This window comes from Lissotriton helveticus, chromosome 4_1 (assembly GCF_964261635.1).
Source record: "Lissotriton helveticus chromosome 4_1, aLisHel1.1, whole genome shotgun sequence".
Lineage (NCBI taxonomy): Eukaryota > Metazoa > Chordata > Amphibia > Caudata > Salamandridae > Lissotriton > Lissotriton helveticus.
The window spans coordinates 2,127,947,413-2,127,970,566 of record NC_136063.1 but is presented as its reverse complement, the minus strand read 5'-3'; the positions used below and the strand labels follow the sequence as shown (position 1 = coordinate 2,127,970,566).

At 50.6% G+C, this 23,154-nt stretch overlaps 1 protein-coding gene across 1 annotated transcript in view; it reads right to left on the bottom strand.

The window, feature by feature from the left end:
- The window catches only part of ATRX (ATRX chromatin remodeler), a 1,815,989-nt gene that overhangs the window by 1,399,273 nt on the left and 393,562 nt on the right, over positions 1 to 23,154 (bottom strand). Inside the window, exon 10 of the mRNA XM_078688830.1 lies at positions 13,428 to 13,450. Within this exon, the coding sequence (XP_078544956.1) occupies positions 13,428 to 13,450 (23 nt within the window). The remainder of the gene's footprint in view (positions 1 to 13,427; positions 13,451 to 23,154) is intronic.

Genomic DNA, 23,154 nt, shown 5'->3' with positions numbered 1-23,154 from the left:
GCTGGGGCATGGGTTTGAGAAGCAAACAAATCTAGAATGACTTTCATTCAACCAAAACTGGATGTGTACTCTGGGCATGAATTTTGGGTTGTGCTTAAGGTGGCTCATTCAGGAGGTATAGATATGGTTCCTTTATAGTGAATGCTTGGAGCTTCAGCCACTTTTTCTGAAGTGAGAGCTAGGGGCAGCACTGTCGTCCATAGAGGTATTTGAGATCTGCTCTATGGATGAGCTCATAAGGCAGCAGCATCAGCAGACTGAATACTGTGTTCAGCTCTAATAGTTCTGCTAGGCTTAACAAAGGAAAGAAAAGCCCCAAAAGATATTCCAGTATTTGAGGGTTCAATGTGAATACAAAGGAGACGCATCCACTGTCCTTCTGAACCTTGTTATTGCTGCCAGCCAAACCATGACAGAGCATTTTTTAAGGCCTAAATGGAGTAGATACAGAAGTATTTGGTGTGGTAGCACAGAGATCAGATGTAGTCCTTTATTTTTTAACATTAAAAGAAATGCTTCAAGTTGGCACTATAGTGTTGGGTAGTAGCAGGTATAGGTGTCTGCACCACAATTGCTCTGAAAGTGGCCAAAACGTTCTAATATCGGAATTCTAGGTAGTAAGGTACACGCTGCCAGGTTTGTGATACAGACTTTGCCCAATGCTTCTGGAAAGGAATAACAAAATGCATCTTCAGTGGGATCAGCAGAACTTGGGACAGCTGGTTTAGGTCAGTGTACCAAACGTGTGTCGATGCTGTGCCTAATAATATCAGCGAGCACAACTTAGTAATGCTCTGCTGTGGGTACAGAAGGAAACAGAAAAGCAAAAGCAAAGACATTCAGTGACTTTATTAGGAACACATTGCTTCTGGAACCTCATTGGCAGTGCATGCTCGTCAGAATGAGCATTTTGTTCTGCTAGTTCCTGGATTGGAAAACCATAGTTGTTTGTGATGACGTTCCAACTCATGGGAGCAATTTAGGATGCTTGCCTATCCGTTTTGAGACCCTGGGATGCACTCCAAAGAAATATCTATGCTATTCTCTGCTGCCCAGTCTCAGAGTTGTGCTTCCTTCGGCAGAGCGCAGGGTCTCGCACTTACATGTATTGTATTGTATTGTAATTGCATTTATATAGCGCTTACTACACCTGACAAGTCGTCGAAGTGCTTTTTCGTCAATTACCACGCTACTCCGGGACCCATAGAGGATTAGTGTTGAATTAGTATAGTGAAACATGCAAGTACATTTTAAGTGGTGTATAGGTTAGTCAATTATTTGGATTTGGAATGATACCAGAAGGATAGAGGAGGAAAAAAGCTTTGTATTTATATAGCGCTTGTTACCCCTGATGGGGTGTTGAAGCACGCTACTCCGGAAGCCCATAAAGGATTAGTGGTGATTTAGTATGGTGAAATATGAAAGTAATTTCAGTGGTGGATATTAGTCAGTTATTTGGAGTGAGAAGGATAGCGGAGGGATAAAAGGAAAGAAAGGTTTGCATTCATATAGCACTAGTTAACCCTGATGGATGTTGAAGTGCTTTTCTGGCGAGTAGCACGCCACTCCAGAACCCATTCAGGATTTTTTTTTTTGAAAATTAGTATGGTAAAATATGAAGTAATTTGAGTAGTGGATATGTTATTCAGTTATTTGGGTAGAGACGGGTGGGTGGCGGGATAGTGAAGGGAAAGAGGTTTGTATTTATATAGCGCTTGCTACCCCTGATGGGGTTTTGAAGCGCAAGTAGCACGCTACTCTGGAACCTATCAGGATTAGTGTTGAATTAGTATGATGAAACATCAAAGTAATTTTAGTGGTGGATATGTTAGTCCGTTATTTGGATTGAGAAGGGTTCGGGAGGGGTAGAAAAGAGGGCAGAGTTTAGAATGGTTTGTTTTGGGGGATCGGTATAGTAAAAGAAGTGTTAGATGATGCAATGAGGGGTAGTGTAGGGGAGAGTCTAGAAAGGGTTATTTTGGGGATCATAGTAGTGGTATGGGGTTTGGGATAAATGAGAGTGCATGTAGAGGATATATTGATAGATGTATAGGATGAGAGATAGGATAGTGCACTGGAAAGAGTACTAGAAAGAAGTTTGAGATGAGTCAGAAGGTTGGGCTAGAAGATATATTGAACAAAGTATATGCTGAGAAATAGGGAAGTGCATTGGAAATGCTAAATTAGAATAAAGTGATAAATATATTGATCCATGAGTACATTGAAAGTATATAGATACATAAAGGAGGTATGTATATTGGGAAGTATTTCTGGCCCTAGTCCCGACCAGTCTCAAACAGGAAACTGCCCTTGTCCTCTCTGCCCTTAACAGGATCAAACAGGAAACTGCCCTTGTCCTCTCGGTCCTTAGCCTCGACGCCCGGGCTGAGACGCCCTAAGCCTGGCCTTTTTTATAGCCCTAGTAATCAGGTGACCCCTTCAGCCAATGGGAACCCTAGCCCTATCACTATCCAATCACAACACTAGCCCTAAAATCTAGAACCAATAGGAGACCAGGACCTTACAGCTAATCTTAGCCCTAGTCCAAGCACCCAATCAGTTCAAAAACCTTGACCTCTACGTTCAATAAAGGCTCTAGCCCTACCAGTAGTCCCAAAAACAAGTCCATGCAACCAATGGCACAGGTAGCCCTAGTCCCTACTTCCAATAGAAAGCCTAACCCTACTCCAAGTCCCACACCTAGTCCAGCAACCAATCACACCAGAAGCCCTAATCGCTACTTCCAATTAAAGTTCTAACCCTAGCCCCACCCTACTCCCAACAACCCATAACATAGGAAGCCCTAGTCCCTACTTCCAATAGAAATCCTAACCCTAGCCTGACAGATGTCTTGTAAGGGGACACCACGGCCCAACACCGTAGTGGCAGCCGTCACCCTGGTGGAATGGGCGCGCAGCCGCAACTGAGCTTCCTTTTTAGCCAGAGAATAAGAGGCTTTAATACACAAGACGACCCACAGGGAGATAGTCCGCTTGTGTACAGCCCAACTTTTTTTTGGCGCCAATGTAGCCAACAAAGAGCTGGTCACCCACCCAGAACTGTTGTGTGCGGTGTAGGCGAGTGGGGTCTGCAATCCTATGGTCACCCCAGATTTTTGCTTTTTGCTTCACTGGTTTACGACTTTCCCTGGCTGTGGGCCTGCTAATCAGACCCACAGCCTAGCTGTTCTCTCTCCAAATTGACAACCATGTACCTTAGGTGCATTTACCAATTGGTACTGGGCCACCTTATCAGTCTCTGTACAGTATACCATAGGTATCCAGGCATAGGTGTACCCAGGGCCTACCAGGGGCTGAAGCATGTATTATGCCACCCCTGGCTGGCCATCTAAAACAGACACAAATGGCTGCACGACAGCTGGGGCAAGGTGGTGTAATCACCCTTTGCTTTAGATATAGTTACCTATATCTAAACCTAAACTGGACACATATATTCCTATCAGTCACTCCTACGGAAGGCCTTATCATACCTAAAGGCAGAGTGCTTGGAATTATGTGAGATGGTGCTCTGGCATGAGCTGAGCCCGTTTGCAGCTTGCGGAACCAAGTCCTAATAGCTGTTCCATGATAATGCACTTAAGGGTATATGGTATAGCGTTATCGACCTCGCGGTTGAATGCTAACTCTGGTATAAGATTATCAAAACATGTCGAGTAAGGTGTCATACGAATTGGAATACTACCCCCTCGCCAATTCTTGCGACGGGGGTAGCATTCCACCCTTCTAGAGGGACACGACATGTATGTAACTGAGAACCCCGGTTAAAGTTAACTCGAGCCTTGGCATCACAAAATGGATGCTGCCACCACAGACACAAGTCTGACCTCCTGCTGCTGGGAGTCCTTCCAGCGAGGGAGGCTTGGACAAAGGGTTTCTTGCCTTGGGAGGGGCTAGCACCACCCCAGACAGGATTTTGTGTATTGGGTAGGATAGGCCTGAAAGGAATGAGACATGCCCGGGGCACAAAGGTGTCCTGTGCATACACCGGTTCAAACCAGTTGCTGGGGCATCCCTGCCCCAGCTCTGGCGGGAAACCGGACAAAGGATAGGGGGTGTAGCCACCCCCGTTCCTGGTCCCACCCAGGGGAGGGACCTAGTCAGTAGCGCAGCCCCCTTTAGCAGGATAAAGGTAGGAGCTGGTCCCATTCCAAATTAGATTAATCCTGAACTACTCTACAAGAAGAAACTCTGGACTTCGACGTTCTGCTCCACAGAAGACTGAAGAAATCTCCCTTGTGGGCAAGGAGTGTCCACCCTGCACAAGCAGGCACCATCAAGCGTCCAGCGGCTTCACTTTGTCGTCTTCCCTCGAGGATCCAGACTTCAGAGCCCGACGAGACCCGGATTCCCAGACATCTCCGACCTCAACTCACATCTACAGCAAAGCTGAGACCCTTGGGTGCGACGGGACCCGTGGGACCGGCCATCTTGAAAGAAACTGCACTTCGCTTCAAGCACGACTCCCGAGGTAAACTCGACCAAGTGCTTTGCGGGCTGAGAAGCCCCATCCCCGAGCCGCCCCTGCACTGAAGATCAGCCCTCCAGCATTCACGAGATCTGCGTGGGGCCCTTCTGCTGGTTTGCTGCTCGACGCGTTGTCTGGTCACTTGCCGGCTGGCTAGTGGCCTCCTAGACGACGAACTTTGAAATCTTTGCTGCTGGTCTTGTTGCTCCAGACTGGCCCTTGCTCCCTTCCAAAAGAGGGGCATCTCGGACTCTCCTAGTCCGCACCAGACGCTTTTCCTCCTCACCGCGTGGGTTGCCTTTGCCAAGGCCTGTTGACGCCGATTCCGGATCCAACACCGCCGACAGCGAGAGCCTGCGTGGGACAGCTCGTGCCTCCATCCTGGTCGTCGAAGACACCTCCTGGTCCACGTGGCTGCAGAGTCAAGCGTCCACTCTTCACCTGATCGCGACGACGACATCTGGTTCCTTCCTGGTTCCACTCCAGTCACTGGCTAGTGACTTTGAACATTGTCCCCTCTGCTTTCAGGTCCTCTTCTTCACCGATCCACCCTTGGATCGCACCGGACATCTTCCTCCTGGTCGCCTGCAGCATCTTTTCTTCCAGGCTCCATTGACTTCAACGCGAGAACCCGACACACTTTGGCACATATGCACAAGCAGCCCGTGGGTGAGGTAATGAGAGCATTTCGGTGCTCACGGGTACTTTAACTGTCCTAGTGTCCAGTTCCACAGTCGTTTTTGTCCTACCTAGTCAGGATTGTCCGTACTCAACTTTAACTTGAACTGTACTGTCCATGTACGTTGTTACGCATCTCGCGTGTGAGTTCACACTCTGCACATGCGTTCCGTGGGCCTCCTATTACTTGCCTAGAGTTAGGGTAGCGTGGTCCCATCGATCCTACAGCCTCTGGACAGCTCCATTCCTTCTATCGACTTTCACATTCCACTTACTTAGTATATGGTTTGTCGTGCCCCTAGGGCACCAATGTAATTTTGTGCAACTTATCGTATTTTTCCTAAGAGATTGTCATGTGCTTAGCCCTCTGACCTCATAAAGAGTTCAGAGGTGTTATTAATAAATATACTGTTTATTTTCATAACAACCTGTGTGGTGTCCTTTCATCTGGTATTCAAGGGGTTATATTGTGGTAAAACAGCTGGCTTCACATGCCAAAAGAGTTTAGCCTAAGACTGCTTTGTCCATGCTACCATTAGGATAGCTGGTCTATAAGGTTGACTTACAACCAATCACCATAAGGGTTGTTTGGACTGATACAAGGTAATCACTAGAACTAGTGAGCATCATATATCAGGCCAACTTCTCACATGCGGTTTAAGTAAAACGAGAGCGCACCTTTTGGGTCAAGACGGTGGAGCCTCTCTTCCTCTCTAGAAGGATGCTGAGGCGGAAAGAAGGGGGGCAAAGTGATGGTCTGCCCGATGTGAAAGGTAATGACAACCTTTAGCAGAAAGGATGGATGTGTCATGAGCACAACCTTGTCCGGAACAGATAGAAAAGGAGGCTTACAAGAAAGAGCCTGGAGCTCACTCACTCTCCTGGCAAAGGTGATGGCAATCAGAAAAGGAGTCTAGAAGGTCAGCAAACGAAGAGGACAGCTGTGCGGAGGATCAAAGGGAGCGCACATTAGATATGCAAGAACCAGGTTCAAGTCCCACTGTGGCATTACAAAAGGAATAGGAGGGAAAAGATGAGTAATGCCTTCAAGAAATCCATTTACAACACGGGACTTGAAAAGAGAGGGCTGATAAGGCTGCCTGAGAAAGGCCGAAATAGCAGAAAGGTAGCCCTTGATAGTGCCCAGAGCAGAGGAAAGAAGGAACAGAAGAATTTCTGAAAGAGGGGCAGAAAGGGGATCTACAGCCTTTGCTGTGCACCATGGCACAAATTAGTGGAGGGACGCCTGGCTGCCAGAATGACATCCAAGACTTCAGGAGGTAAGTCAAAAGGAATCAACTGCCCCGGCTCAATCTCCAGGCAAAGAAGTGGAGACTGGACAGGTTCAGGTGGCGGACCGTCCCCTGTTGCTACGACAGAAGATCCTCCCGAAGAGGCAGTCGGATCGGGGGATCGATCATCATACTGAGTAGCATGGGATACCAAACTCTTCGAGCCCAGTCTGACCCCACAAGAATGACTTGGGCCCGGTCACGCCTCAACTTCTTCAGCACTCTGGGCTGAAGTGGTATAGGCGGAAAGGCGAACAATAGACGGCAACTCTACTTGCGACGAAAAGCGTTGCCGAGCGAGTGCCGCCTTGGAAATTCCAATGCACAGAATTACTGTCATTGTGAGTCCTCTTCCATGGCGATAAGATTTAACCAAGGCTCTCCCCACTATCGAAAGAGACCTTGCGCCACGTCAGATGCCATTCGTGATCCATCATGTACCTGCAGCTGAGTTTGTCCGCCCTAGCGTTCAATGAACCTGCCAGGTGTTGAACCACCAGGGAAATGCCCTGCTGTTCCAGCCATGTCCAGAGGCGCAGGGCCTCCTGACATAGGGGACCCCAACTCGCCTTGTTTGTTGCAGTACCACTTGGCGGTGGCGTTGTCTGAACACCTGCACCACTTTCCCTTTGACAGAAGGAAGGAAAGCTTTCAGTTCAAGTCGGATCGTCCGAAGCTCCAAAAGGTTGACATAGAGCCTAGACTCTGCCGGAGACCAGAGGCCTCTGATCCCCACCTCTCTCAAATGGCCTCCCCATCCCAGGAGGGATGCATTCCGTCACCACTGTGTGCTCCGGTTGGGGAAGGGAGAGGGATCTGGCCTGGACCCAAAGTCGGTTCATGATCCACCACTGCCGCTGCTGTGCACTCCCCTCCGAGATCTGGACGTAATCGGACAGGTTCCCCTGATGCTGCGCCCACTGGAACTTCAGGTCCCACTGCAAAGACCCCGCATATGCCATCTGGCATGAGTGACCATCAGGATGCAGGGGGCCATGAGGCCTAGCAGCCTCAGGGTCATCCTGACCGAAACCCAGGATAGAGGCCAAAAGATCGGAATCATAGCCTGAATATCCTGAACTCGCAGTTCGGGAGGATAGGCCCGAAACTGCGTTGTATCCAGAACCGCGCTGACGAAGAGGAGCTTCTGAGAGGGAATCCGGTGTGACTTCGGCACATTGATGGAGAACCCCAGCAAATGCAGGAGGTCAGCCGTAGTCTGGAGGTGGGAGACGAAAACCTGGGGCGAGTCTGCCTTCAACAGCCAGTCATCGAGTTAGGGGAAGACTGGAACCCCTGATCTGCACAGATGAGCTGCGACCACCGTCATCACTTTCGTGAACACCCGAGGGGCGCTGGTAAGGCCAAGGGGAGCACGGTAAACTGAAAAATGCTCGTGGCCTACTGTGAATCGCAGGTAACGCTGGTGGGCCGGCAAGACGGGAATGTAGAAATATGCGTCCTGCCAGTCCAACACTACCATCCGCTCTCCAGGGTCGAAAGCAGACAAGACCTGAGCTAGAGTTACCATCTTGAACTTCTCCTTCCGGAGGAAGCAATCGACATCCCTGATTTCCAAGATAGGACGCAGGCCCTTGTCCTTGGGCACCAGAAAGTAGTGGGAATAATAACCACATTCTACTTCTGGTGCAGGAACGCGCTTGTTTGCCCCCTTCACCAAGAGGGCAGCGACTTCCTGTTGAAGTGCCAAGTGATCCCCCGACATGCGGTTGTACTGGGGTGGCATGGTTGGAGGGGTAGTCTCGAAGCGGAGGGAGTAGCCCCTACGGACTATTTGTAAAAGCCGCCTGTCTGAAGTGATGAAGCTCCAGTGGGGGACGTGATGGCGAATCCTGCCGCCAACTGACGTTTGATGGCCCTGAAAGACTAGACTAGGACGGTTTTGGGGCAGTGGCTGTCGGTGTGGAAGTGGACTGACCCGCCCGCTAGCCCCCTCATCCGCCTCTGCTGGTCCGTCCGCGGCCACGCTAAGACTGCGGCTGCGGCCTGTGGATCTGGAGCGAATGTGTTGGGGCGCCCCTTCCGTGGCAACGAAAGGAGCGAAAAGCAGAAGGCGGAGGAGGGCGAGTGGCCGAACGGCCCAAGGAATTAGCCGTAGCCTGCGAGTCCTTAAAACGCTCCTACGCACTATCTGCCTTGATGCCAAAAAGGCGAATGCCATCAAAGGGCATGTCCATAAATGTGTTCTGGACATCCTCGAAAAGCCAGTAGTCATCAGCCAGGCTTGGCGGCGGAGCGCCACTGTCATGGAAATCACCCTGCCCAGCGAGTCGGCGGTGTCAAGGCCACATGGTATTGTGAACTTGACTGCATCTCTCCCCTCAGCAATAGCCTTTGAGGTCACTGACCGCGCCTTCTCGGGACATTGAGGCAGCACTTGTGCCACCGTATCCCATACAGAGTGGGAATAACGGCCTAAGAGGCATGCGGTGTTCATAGACCGTAGCCCTAAACTGACAAAAGAAAAAATCTTCCCAAATTGTTTCAGTCTCTTGGATTCCCTGCCTGTCCAGGGGTGCGGTAGGGATTGCGCTCTGGGACATCGAGGCTTGGACAACCAAGCCATCAGGGGTGTGGTATTGGGAGAGGAAAATGGGGTTGGGCCTCGTTCCTATCCACAGGAGCCCCTGTGCTGGGCTTGGAACAGGTGCCCAAAGAACATCAGAAAGTGTCTCCGTAAAAGGCAGCAGTGGCTCCGTAGAGGTAGCAGCCGGCTGAAGCACTTCTGTCAGGAGGTTAGTCCTGACGAACAAGTTACTTACCTTCGGTAACGATATATCTGTAAGAAACAGTAGTTAATGTTAGATTCCTTACCTTAGAATATCCCCAGGCGTCAGACTGGATCCGGAAATGTTTGCGTAGCAGTACCCTTGCGCGTCGGTAGGCGTCGTCTGCGGCTCCGCGTCAGTCGTCGGCGTCGTGATGACGGAATACTTAGACGCCGCCTCCGCGCGCGGACGTCAGTTCTTAGACACAGCTTTTCCACGCCAGAAACGCAGAGCCATGTTAAAAACCAACACTGGTGCCATTGAAACTAGGGCCCTGAAAGGGGATGACCTTGACCCTAGATATCGGTTCGCAGGATGGGTGGGGCGGTAAGGAATCTAATACTAACTACTGTTTCTTACAGATGGAATATGCTACTTACCAGTATGCCTCTGTTCTTGGCATGTAGGGCTGCTGACATTTATATCTATGCATAGATCGCCGCCTAGTGTTGGGTCCGGATGATTGCACATTGTTGTCCTGGAAGAGTCTTCGAAGTATCACGAGATAGGTGGCTCCTCCCCTGGACTACAGTGCGCATGGGCATCCACTCCATGCTCAGATTGTTTTTCGCCATTGTGGCAGAGATGGAGTGTGATAAAGTAATTGATGACCATGCGTGAGAATAATACAAAGAATTCTGAGTGCTACAGCTGGACAGGCACCGGGGAGGAGGGCGGGCGATATAAATGTCAGCAGCCCTACATGCCAAGAACAGATGCATACTGGTAAGTAGCATATTCCGTTCGAGGCATGTGGGCTGCTGAATTTATATCTATGCATAGAATAAATAGTAGTACCCTCCTTAGCGGCGGTTGCCCGTGCCAGCTGCAGCAGTCTGAAAGAGTGTTCTGAGAACAGCCTGACCTACAGCAGCTTGCTGTTTTGAGTGCACATCCACGCAGTAATGTTTGGTGAATGTGTGTATGGTGGTCCATGTGGCTGCTCTACATATGCCCTCAAGAGGAATGTTACCTAGGAAAGCCATGGATGCCCCCACCTTGCGTGTGGAATGCGCCCTTGGGGAAACTGTTAACGTGCGTTTAGCTTTTTGATAACAGATTTGGATGCACTTAACAATCCATCTGGCTATACCTGATTTAGAGATTGGGTTGCCCTTGTGTTGTGGAGAGAAGGCAACGAACAGTTGTTTAGTCTTCCTGAAATGTTTAGTCCTGTCTATGTAATACAGAAGAGCTCGCTTAACATCTAGTGTGTGTAGTGCTCTGTCCGCTACTGAATCAGGATTTGGGAAGAATACCGGTAGTTCAATAGTTTGGTTGATGTGGAACTGTGACACTACCATGGGCATAAATTTAGGGTTGGTGCGCAGCACAACTTTATTAGCACGTATCTGAATGAAAGGCTCCTGAATAGTGAGGGCTTGTAGCTCGCTAACACGTCGTAGCGACGTAATTGCCACCAGAAAAGCCACTTTCCATGTGAGAAACTATCTCACAAGAGTGAAGAGGTTCAAATGGTGGGCCCATGAGCCTAGTGAGGACTATGTTAAGGTTCCAGACAGGCGAAGGTGGGTGTCTTGGAGAAATGACCCTTTTCAGTCCCTCCATAAAAGCTTTAATGGCTGGCACGTTCAAAAGGGATAGTTGTTGTCTATTTTGAAGATAAGCCGCCATTGCAGCTAAATGTATCCTGATGGAGCTATACGCCAGATTACACTTGTAGAGGTGCAGCAAGTAACCAATGATGTTTTGCGTGGAAGCATCAAGTGGATTCATGTTATTATTGGAGCAATAGATAACAAAACGCTTCCATTTTGCTGCGTAGCAGGCCCTGGTGGTAGGTCGCCTAGCCTCCTTTATGATGTCCATGCAGTCAGGATGCAGGTTCAGGTAGCCAAACTATGACCTCAGGAGCCATATTGCAAGGCTCAACTGCTGGGGATCTGGGTGCTGAATGTCTCCATGGCTCTGAGTGAGGAGACTGGGTGTAAGCCTTAGGCGCTGGTGTGGAACTACGGAAAGTTCCAGGAACGTGGTGTACCACGCTTGCCGTGCCCACGTTGGAGCAACCAGGATGAGTGTCAGGGAGTTCTGCCTCAGTTTGCGTGCCACTAGCGGTATGAGTGGTGCTGGAGGAAAGGCGTACGCAAATCTGTTCAACCAGTTCATCCATATCGCATTGCCCTGAGACTGCGGGTGTGGGAACCTGGCGGCGAAGGTGCGGCATTTTGCGTTTTCGTGCGTGGCGAAGAGGTCGATCTGTGGATGACCCCACTGCTGGAAGTATGGTTGGAGCACTGAGGGATGTATCTCCCACTCGTGCATCTGATGGCTGTTTCTGCTGAGCAGGTCCGCCATCTGGTTGTCCCTGCCTGGGAGGTGTTCCGCCATGAGGAACATGTTCCTCTGAATGGCCCACTTCCACATGCACTGTGCTAGGTGTGACAATTGTGGAGAGTGTGTTCCCCCCTGCTTTTGGATGTAATACATCGCAGTCATGTTGTCCGTCCGGATCAGCACGGCTTTGTTGCAGAGATGCAACTTGAATGTCTTCATCGCCATGAAGATCGCCATCAGTTCCAGTAGGTTGATGTGCATCTTCTGCTGTTGCGGTGTCCATAGTCCCTGCACTGTATAATGGAGGACATGCGCTCCCCAGCCCTGGAGAGATGCATCCGTTGTCAGCACTATCTGTGGTACCGGCTCTTGGAACGGTCATCCCCTGCAAAGGTTTTGTGTGTTCCACCAATGCAGAGAGTTGTATGCACGACCGGTCACCAGTACTAGGTCTTTTAGCTGTCCTTGAGCCTGGTTCCACTGGCGTGCTAAACATTCCTGAAGCGGACGCATGTGGAGCCTCGCATGAGGGACTATAAAGATGCAGGAGGCCATCATGCCTATGAGTTGCATGAACACCTGCGCTGGAAGTGAGTGTTGTGGTTTGAATTTTTGAATCAACACTCGCATGCTGTTGGGTTGCGCTGTGGCAGTGAGAGTGTTTATCTCCGCGCCTAGGTACTGCTGTACATGTGCGGGTTGAAGATGGGACTTTTGGTAATTGAGCGAAAATCCTAGACTGTGTAGGAGGTGGATTGTGCATGACATGTGGCTGGCACACTGCTGGGCTGACTTTGCTTGGACAAGCCAGTTGTCCAGATATGGATAGACATGGATGTGTTGCCTCCGAAGATGCGCGGCCACTGTCGCTAAGCACTTTGTAAATACTCTGGGGGCTGTAGTGACCCCGAAAGGCAGGACCTTGAACTGGTAATGCTGGTTGTTGACGGTGAACCTGAGATATTTCCTGTGACTGGGGTGAATGAGAATGTGGAAATAGGCATCCTTCAGATCTAGGGTTGCTAGGAAGTCTCCCTGACTGAGCAACGGGTGAACTTGCTGTAACGTGAGCATGTGAAAGTGTTCCGATAGGATGTATTGGTTGAGGGGTCTGAGGTCTAGAATGGGCCTGAGAGAACCGTCCTTTTTTGGGATTAAGAAGTACAGTGAATACACCCCTGTTCCCTGTTGGTCTAAAGGCACGAGTTCTAAGGCCCCTTTTTGCAGCATTGATATGACTTCTTGCTGCAATACGTGCATGTGCTCGGCGGACATAGGACGGTGCCTTGGGGGTATGTTGGGTGGAGTGGAGGTTAGTTCTAGACAATAACCGTGTTGTATAAGTTGTCTCACCCACCTGTCTGTGGTAATGCTTTCCCAGACTGGCAGGAACTGTTGGAGTCTCCCCCGACTGGTGTTATATGGTCGGGGGGCAGTGACAAGGCGTCACTGCTTGGTAGTGGCGGAGGATCTGGCGTTATTATTTCCACGTCATCTGCCCTTGGTGCTGTTTCCACGGTATCCACCCCTATTGTTTTTGTTGTAGGTGGTTTGTGTACCTCCCTTGGTGTATTGAGCCTGTTGTGACGCTTGTCCTCTAGAAGCTCCCCTGTTACCGGAGCGACAAAAGGAACCACCCCTGAACTGCTGAAACTGCAGAGCTCCCATGGATTTTGCAGTTTCAGTGTCCTTTTTAATCTTCTCAAGAGTGGTGTCTACCTCTGGACCAAACAGGAAGTCAGGGTTCACTGGCTGATTGAGTAGGGTAGTTTGGATTTCAGCTTTAGAGCCAGAGATACGAAGCCAGGCATGCCTTCTGAGCAGAACGCTAGTGTTGATGGCTCTTGCTGCTGTGTCTGCTGCTTCCAACGCGCACTTAATGGACGCGCTGGAGATCAACTTCCCCTCCTGTATAAGAATTTCTGCTCCCTCCTTAAAAGGTTCTGGTAGGTGTTGTAGTAGGTGCTCTAACGTGTCGTAGTGTGGCCTGTCATATCTTGCTAACAGGGCTTGGGTATTGGAGATCCTCCAAATATTAGCAGATTGAGCTGCCAAACGCTTCCCCGGTGCTTCTAAGATCTTTGATTCTTTGTCCGGAGGAGGAGCATCACCCGTAGTCTGAGAGTTCGCTCTTTTGCGAGCATTAGCCACCACTAAGGAGTCCAGTGGGAGTTGGCCCTTGATGTAGGTAGGGTCCACGGGCGCAGGCCGGTACTTCCTTTCAATTCGTGGGTTTACCACCCTTGCCTTAGTGGGCTCTTTAAAAATGTCACTGGCATGTTTGAGCACACCTTTGAGCATAGGCAGAGTTTTTATAGACCTTTCTGATGTAGAGAATGTGTCAAAAAGAAAGTCTTCGGAGGAGGAGCTTCGCGCGCAACCAAGATGGCCGCGTGAGCTTAAGGCTCCAGAGACCCTCACAACCTCCCGCAATTATCCTGTCTTATATCCTGATCTTCATTGCGATTCCGTGAAGACGAACCACGCGTCAGGCAAAATCTGCAAACAGATTCAACATCTGACTTTGGGATCCAGAGTTATGGCGCCTTGAAGATTGCGGCCTATCCCTCCGAGATGCCCGGCTGTGGAGTTGCCCTGCTGTCCGAGCTGTAATTTAACAACAGCGGCCTACGGGAGACGGGTGTCACCGGTCGGCTTGGTTTCACTTTCGGTTTTGGGTCCAAAGGGACTGGCGACTGTGAATTGGCTCCCCCTGGGCTCGCAGAGAACGTTTGGGCCACCCGGGACACCTACACCGACCGTTCACACCAGAGACGGAGAACTTTTGACCCTGGCCCACAGTGCGGGGTTCTTCTTGTCCTACGGGATCAGGTGTCACCATTTTCCTGTCTGCAGAATCACGGTGACCCGCTTCCATCAATGGCGGGGAAACCAGACGGGGACAAGCTGAAAACTAAGACTACACGTCGAGGTGGCTCCATGCAATCGAATAATATGGACCGCTATACCCAGGTGAAGGGTTATCCCGGAGGAGCCGCTACGAAGGAACAGCCTCCATTGTTGACCGAACCGACCTTACAGGATGTCATGGCCGCCATAGATGGCATCAAGTCCTCATTGGGACAACAAATTGACTCCCTTGCCCATAAACTTGATACCGTGGCAATTGATGTGAACATGATTCGTGCGGATTTGGGCAAAACCAATGAGAAAGTCAAATCATTGGACATTAAGACGTTTAGTCTAACGAGTGAGGTTACTGCCCTGCAGACAGACGTCGCTCGCTTGAAGAACAGCAGCGATGTCATTGTCCGCCGTCTCGAAGACTATGAAGGAAGGTGTAGGAGAGTAGGGTCTGCAATCCTATGATCACCCAGATTTTTGCTTTTTGCTGCACTGGTTTACGACTTTCCCTGGCTGTGGGCCTGCTAATCAGACCCACAGCCTAGCTGTTCTCTCTATCCAAATTGTACTCAGGTACTGAATTGGCACTGGGCCCTCTCCAAGTCCCTGTACTCAGGGCTGAGGTGTACCCAGAAGTCTCCCAGGGGCTGAAGCATGTATTATGCCACCCCTGGGCTGACTAACTAAACTGACACAACTGGCTGCACGACAGCTGGGGCAAGGTGGTGTACTCACCCTTTGCTTTAGATATAGTATACCTATATCTAACCCTAAAAATGGACACACAGATCTCCTATCAGTCACTCCTATGGCAGGCCTTAACAATCCTGAAGGCAGAGTGCTTGGAATCGTGTGAGATGGTGCTCTGGCATGAGCTGAGCCTGTCTACGGCTTTCGGGATCCATCCCTTAGCCGTTTCCATGATATCGCATACCATATACTCTTAAGTGCATTATAATCCTCGCGGTTATATGCCAACTCTGGTATCGCTTTATCAAAACATGTCGAGTAAGGTGTCATACGAATTGGAATACTAACCCCTCGCCAATTCTGGCGACGGGGTTAGCATTCCACCCTTCTAGAGGGACACGACATGTATGTAACCCCTAACCCCGGTTAAAGTCAAACAGAGCCTCAGCTCCACAAAATGGATGCTGCCACCGAGACACAAGTCTGCCCTCCTGCTGCTGGGAGTCCTCCCAGAGCAGGAGATAAGGACAAAGGGTTTCCTGCCAGGGGCGGTGCCAGCACCGTCCCAGACAGGGTTTTGTGTATTGTAGGTAGGCAGGGCTTTAGAGGAAGGTGACTGCACGTGGCACCCCGGTGCTCACTGTGCATAGGCTGGCTGGAACCAGTTCCAGGGTCACTCCAGACCCTGTGCTGGGGAAAAGCCCGCCAAGGAAGTGGGTGTAACCACCCCCCTCCTAGTCCCACCCCTAGGGCAGGACTTAGTCGCGTGCCAGCCCCTTTTTACAGGATAAAGGTAGGAACTGGCCCCCTTCCAAATCAGATCATCTTTGAATCCTGAAACTACTTTCCACGAAAGGAACTCAAGACTTCTTCCTAAGATTTCTCCCTTGTGACTAAGGAGTAGTCACCCTGCATCCGCAGGCACCACCTTAAGAACACTGCGGTCTGCTGCAAGTCTCTCCTCCGGATCAAGACTGCCCAGCTCGACGAGAACCGGCTTCCCTGGCACCTCTGACCTCTACCTGCATCATCAGTCACGCTGAGATTCGTGGGTGTGACGAGACCTCGAGGGACCGGCCATCTTCAAGACTGCACGACTTCTCTCCAGCAAGCCCGCCGAGTAATTTCCTGGTGAGTGCTTTGGGGTCCGAGAAGCCCCGACCCTGAGCAGCTCCAGCACCGAAGTGCAGCCTCCCAGCATCTCCACGATCTGCGTGGGGCCCTTCTGCTTTTTGCTGCTCACCGCGTTGTTTGGCTACTAGCCCGCTGGCTTGTGGCCTTCTGAACGACGCCCAACGACATTTCTGCTGCTGGTCTGGTTGCTCCAGGCTGGCCCTTGCTCCCTTCCAAAAGAGGAGCCACCCCGGACCCTCCTGGTCCACTCAAGACGCCATTTTTAGTCCACCGCGTGGGCTTGAATTAGCCAAGGCTTGTTGCCCAATCCTGGGTAACTTCGACGCCGACAGCTTCATCCATCGTGGGACAGCTCGCCTCTCCATCCTGGTCGCCGACAACGCCTCCTGGTCCGTGAGATCTGCAGAGCCAGCGTCGCCCACTCACCTAGTCGAGGTGACTTCGCCCGGTGCCATCCTGGTGCCCACTTAATCACTGGCTAGTGATTCAAGAACTTGGTCCCCTCTGCTTTCAGGTTTCTTCTTCCTCGATCCAGGCTTGGATCCATCGAACTTTTCTTCACTGGTCGCCTGCCAGCAACTTCCTTCTTCCAGGCTCCTGGTCCGGCAACGAGATCCCCGACGTCTTTTCAGACCTATGCAGCTGCAGCCCCTGGGCTAGGTAACTTCGGCACTTCGGTGTCCCAGCATAGCCTCACTATTCTAGGGTCAGGATCCACTGTCGTTTTCTTCCTACCAGGTCGGGTTCGCCCGTGAACACTAACTTTGCCTTTACTAGCCTCCATAAACTTTGTCCCGCATCCCGCGTGAGAGTGCACACTCTGCACCCGAGTCCCCTAGGTCTCCTAGAAGTAATCTAACGATTCCCTAGTCAAGTCCTAGCGATTCCAAAGCCTATTAGTACTGTACTTACCTGCTAGTAATTTCGCATTCCACTTTTTAAGTATATGGTTCTTCGTGCCCCTCGGGCATTTGTGTATAACGTGCTAACTTAAGTATTTTCGTAAGAGTTTTGTTGTGTGCCTAGCACCCTGTCCTCATAAAGAGTACAGGGTTGTTGTGATTCTAATAAATACACTGTTTATTTTCATAACACTTGTGTGGTGTCCTTTCACTGGGTGTTCAAGGGGTAATGTGATGGTAAAACAGCTGGCTTAACACGCCCTCTAGAGTCTTAGCCTTAGACTGCTCGTATCCATGCTACTAGGATAGCTGGTCTATAAGGTTGACTTACAACCAATCATCAATAAGGGTTGTTTGGACTGATATATAGTGATCACTAGAATAGTGAACACTGCACATCAGGCCAACTTCTCACAGAAGGGCTCGCCGGAACAACATCCGCCGGAACAACATCCGCATCATAGGAGTTCCGGAAAAAGCAGAGGATCCGGCTGCAGACCTCTTCGTGGAGGACTTAATCATTCGCCACCTTGCACCCAAGGGACTGAGCAAGTTCTTCACTCTTGAACGTGCCCACAGGGTCCCGGGCGGCTGTCCAAAACAGGGAGCTCCTCCACGTCCTATCATAGCCAGAATTCTTAACTTTCGAGACAGACGCTGTGCTGCAGGCCTCACAGACTAATGGCCCTACGCGTTTTGAGAATACCACGGTCAGCTTTTATCCGGACTTCACGCAATCAGTCCAGAGACAAAGACTTGGCTTCATGGGTGTGAAACGACGATAGCGAGATATGGGCCTTAAGTACGCCATGCTGTTTCCAGCCAAGCTGCGAATTGAACATGCGGAACGGACTTATTTTTTTGATCGTCCAGATGTCGTGGCTGACTGGCTTGACACTTTACCGAATCAGTCTTCTCCGGAGAACCAGCCTGGTGGAGCAGAAGGAGGACTGGCTGAGTAGGAATAGGTGCCTGCGTATGGTGTCCTGAGGTCATTTGTGGCCTTCGAACTGTGGTTCGATAATTTTGAGAATTGACTTGAGATTTTTATATTTCGGGGTTTGCGGGGTCAATAGTGGGTCTCTTTCCTCCTCTGTTTTTCTTCTTGTAGCTTAGTTTGATGGGGGGGGGCGACAGGCACACTGCAAGTTTGGGTGGTTTTTCTGTTTTCCGCAGGGGTGCTGGGTGGGGGGTGTTGTAACGGGTTTTTTGCAGGGGGGTTTGGGGGGCTTCGTTGGGGTCAGTTTGTTTCTTTTTGCAAGGCAATGTGTATTTATTTCTTTTGAATGTCGTGCTGTGTTCTATCAGGGGTTGGATCTTCTTCCTTTCCGGGATGGGGGGTAGGGAGCTGAAATTGATGAGTTGGAATGTGAATGGGTTGGGGGATCGCATAAAACGTAGTGTTGTGCTAGAGCTGTTGAAACGTCTCTCTCCAGATATAGTTCTCCTGCAGGAGACGCACTTGGTTGGTAACACCTGTCATGCCATGAATAGGAAGGGGTACCGTCTGGTTGCGCATGCTGGGTTTTCCTCTGGCTCTAGGGGTGTTGGTATCCTGATGAAGATTTCGCTCCCACTTGAAATTGATGCCACTGTACTTGAAGACAGAGGGCGTTATGTGGCCCTCACGGGTAGATGGGAGGGTCGCACTATTTCCTTGGTCTCTGTATATGTTCCGCCTGGCCAACAGTCGACCACGTTTGCTGACCTGGGTCCGGTTCTTCTGGCTCTCCCTGAGAGGCCTTTGCTCATAGGTGGTGACTTCAATGCAGTCGTCTCTGGCCATGTAGATCGGCACCCACCCAGGGACCTTAGGGGAACACAGAATTGGCTGGCTGACTTCCTCAACACCCTGGGTTTGATTGATTGTTGGAGACTGTTACACCCCACACAGCGCCAATACACTTTCCTTTCCGGTGCTCACGGCAGCCTCTCCAGGATTGATTATTTCTTGGTACCGGCGGGGCAGGCCCTCGCTGTTGCCGAGGTTAAGCATTTGGCCCGTGGTATATCTGATCACTCCCCGCTATGGCTTAGGGTAGAACTGGGCTCTGAGACAGAGGGTCGTGTGGCTCCGATTAACCCCTGGTACTTTCGTAACCCCAAAACTCAAACGGCTTTGGTGAAATCTATCGACCAATACTTCTTGGAGAATGAGGGTTCGGTCTCATCGGCTGTATCTCTCTGGGAGGCTTGTAAAACGGTTCTCAGGGGCCAGGCCCTGTCATTGATAGCTAGTGTTAAGAAACAGAGATGAGGAGGTGGTCAAAATTGAGACGGAGATTACTGCTTTGGAACTTGAACTGGAGCGAGGGGCTACCAGTGCAGTGACGCATGTGTTACAGCTAAAGCAGCATGAATATAAGACGTTGGTCACTGACGCAGCCAAGGCCATGGGTAGAGAGCAACAGGGTCGCCTATACGATGTCGGCGATAAGGCCGGTAAATTAATCGCGTGGCTGGACAAGAAGGATAGGGCCAGTAGAGTTGTACCTGAGATTGAGACGGCGGATGGTATACGGGTTTCAGACCATGTGGAGATTGTTCGACAGTTTGCGGATCATTTCAGGAAGGTGTACTCCTCCGTGTCTGATAGGCCGGAGGAGGACTCGCAGCTCTTACTGCGAGATCTCTTTACCGCGTCTCTCTGGCGAGGAAAGGGAGTTGATTGACACTCCAATAACGGCAGATGAGGTGGCCATTGCGATTCGTTCGTTGAGTTCGGGGAAAGCTATGGGTCCTAATGGTTTACTGATGGAACTTTACAAGTTGAGGCCTGATAGACTCGCTCCCTATTTGCGAGATATGTTCATGGAGTCCCGAGAGTGTGGCTTTCTCCCTCGTGATCAGCGTTTAGCGACTATTGTGGTGATTCACAAGGAGGGAAAGCCTTAAAGATAAGTGTGCGTCGTACCGACCCATATCTCTCTTGAACGCCGAACCTAAGATCCTGGCAAAGATTCTGGCGAATAGATTGCTTACTGTCGTCGGGGACTTGATCCATCCGGATCAGTCCGGTTTTATTCCGCACAGAAACACAGATCTCAATCTTAGGCGTTTGCATGGTGTCCTCGCGAGAGCGTCGACGTTGCGTGAGCCGGCCATCTTGGCGTCTCTGGATGCCACGATGGCTTTTGAAACTGTTGAAGGGCCTTACTTGTGGGCCGCTTTGGCCAAGTTCGGATTCGGACCGGGTTTTATTGGTTGGGTTCGGCTGCTCTATGAGGAACCCCTCGCACAAACTGTTGTCAATGGCCGTGTATCGGCTTCTTTTTCGCTCGCGAGGGGGACTCGTCAGGGTTATCTTTTATCCCCGCTCTTGTTTGCCCTGGCTCTGGAGCCCCTTGCTGCATGGATTAGGTGGGAACCTTCGATTAAGGGGATTCGGTGGTCTGCTGCCCTTGAGGATCGCGTTTCGCTTTACGTGGACGATATTTTATTGTATTTGACCTCGCCGCGGAAGTCTCTGATGGTCTGGTGTGATGTCCTGGCTTCGTTCGGTAGGAACTCGGGTCTAGTCATTAATTGGACGAAATTCTATTTGTATGTCCTATCGGGCGAAGTTCCTTGTCCCCCGCGTAACTGTCCAATCCAGATTACTCACACAGGGTTTAAATATCTGGGTATTTAGATTTCCCTCGACCCAGTGATTCGCTATCAGCAGAATCTTCTTCCGCCCTTGTCGCGCTTGCAGCAAGATGTCGCGGGTTGGCGAAGGCTACCACTTTCAACTTTAGGTCGCGCTGCACTCTTTAAAATGATGTCCTTGCCCCGTTTTCTCTACGTTCTCCAGAACGCTTATGACATCATCCCCGCCAGCTATTTTGGAGCGATCGTAGACCTCCAAAGAAAGCTGATCTGGGACGGTAGACCGCGTATCTCTCATGCCAAACTGACACTCCCGTGGTTTGACGGGGGTATTGCTCTCCCGGATATAAAGCGTTACTACTGGGCGTCCCATCTGAGTGCCATAAACCTCGGCATCTATGGCCCGACCCTCATCCTGCCTTCGCTATGGACAGATGGCTATTGCCTGGTGGCGATTAATATAGGGCTCTGTATTCAAAATCTGTCATTGGAGTGCTGACCGGCCCCAGAAAGATAGCGGTACGCTTGTGGCGAGACGCGACTAGTGCGACGGGGTGGACTGATCGCCTAACTTGGGCGACCCCGCTTTTTTGTTCGGATAGGCTTGGTAAACTCTGGAATTCCAAAGGGTTCGATAAGTGGGACCTCATAGGTATTAGCAAAGTGGGAGACCTCTGGGTTAAGGGGCAGGTGAAGTAGTTTGAGTCGCTACAGGGGGAGTTCGAGTTGCACAGCTCTGAATTTTTTCGCTATGTACAGGTACGGCCTTGCGCTCGGTCTTCCGGGTTGGGGAGGAGGTTCCGGGATCATCTCCACTCGAGGACAGGTTGTTGGATGGGTATTTGCCTGATAGTACCATCTCCCTAGTTTATAAAAAACTTATTAACGCTAGAACGGACCTCCTCACACACCTCCGGGAGCAGTGGACCCGTGACGGCCTTGAAATGGATGACGAGGACTGGCAATCGGCGATCTCCTCTCCAAAGGAGGTCGAGATCCCAGCTCGGCTCTGATTGGTCCAGCTTAAGATTCTGCATAGAATTTACATCACGGGACCACGCCTGATTCATATGGGTCTCTCAGAAGATGGACTGTGTAAGCGTGGTTGTGGGCAGGTGGGGACGTTCCTTCACATTATTTGGGAATGCTGTGGGGTCTCGGCCTATTGGAATAAGGTACACGATGTGATGGGTGAGGTCACGGGGATCGCCCTTCGACCGGAGGCCAGGCGATGTTTACTGAATATATGGGAACCAACTGACCATAATGTAACTCAGACGCTATGGGTTACCCTGGGTGCCATGATCGCTAAGAGAGACATTGCTCAGTTGTGGGGATCCCCGTGGGTGCCCACGCTTGCGGCATGGAAGGAAAACATGGATTGGTGCATGTTTAGGGAAAAAACGGTCTACCTGGCTCGGGGTAAGCCCCGAAAATGGAGTAGAATGTGGGGACCCTGGAATGAGTACCGTGGAAATATATTTACACCACCTGTATCGGATGTTCCGGAGGTTCTGCCTTCTCCCTAAAACTGCATTCCACCATCTCCCTTATTATTTGTGATCTGCCTTAGATTTCTCCCTTCTCCCCCCCCTCTCTTTCGCACCTGCATTGTTTGTTGACTATGACATGTCGTTTTTCCTTCCCCGTATTGAATTCAGTACTGTATATGATATTTCCTTTTGCCTTGCTGTTTTGTATGAAAATTTTCAATAAAAATATAAAAAAGAAAGTCTTCCTCCACGGGGTCAGCGTGCATATCCACGTCATGGTTAAGTGCTGCCCTCTCAATCAGTGCGTTGAAAGCAGCAGTATCTTCAGTAGGTGAAGGCTTCATAGCATATGAGAGAGTATCAGGAGTGGTTTGTGGGTCAGGGTCCACAGAGTCAGCCCATTGCTGGGGGGACTCATCTGGATCAGCATCAATGGGATAGTTGAACTGTTCCTCATTGTCTCCTTCCTCCACATCCTCAGTGACATGTGTGGGAGAGTAGGTTAAGCCCTGATCATATGATGGCATGGGCTCAAAAAGAACAGGAGAGGTGGTAGAGTCTCTCTTTTTCTTCAGAGCGACCTGATTCGGAGTCGATATAGAACTTCGACTGATTGTCGTGGGACGGTGGTTGGAATACAATGTCTTCCGACCGAGGCAGGGTGGTTGCGGCACCCGACGTCGACTTTGCAGAGTCGGTAGCCTGAGTATGGTGAACAGCTTTAGGCCTCGCCGTCGGGGGAAGTCCGAACTTTATTGGCGCCGTAAGCATTGGCGACGGACCGACTGCTTTCGATGGAGGCGGTGTCAACGATTCGACAGACTTTGACGGTTCAATGCGTTTGAGGCCTTGCGTTGATTCGAGCCGTGTTTGCTTTGCAGGTACGACCTCGTGCGTCGACGTGGTAGGGTGCTTCGATCCGACCTTTGGCTTCGGGTCA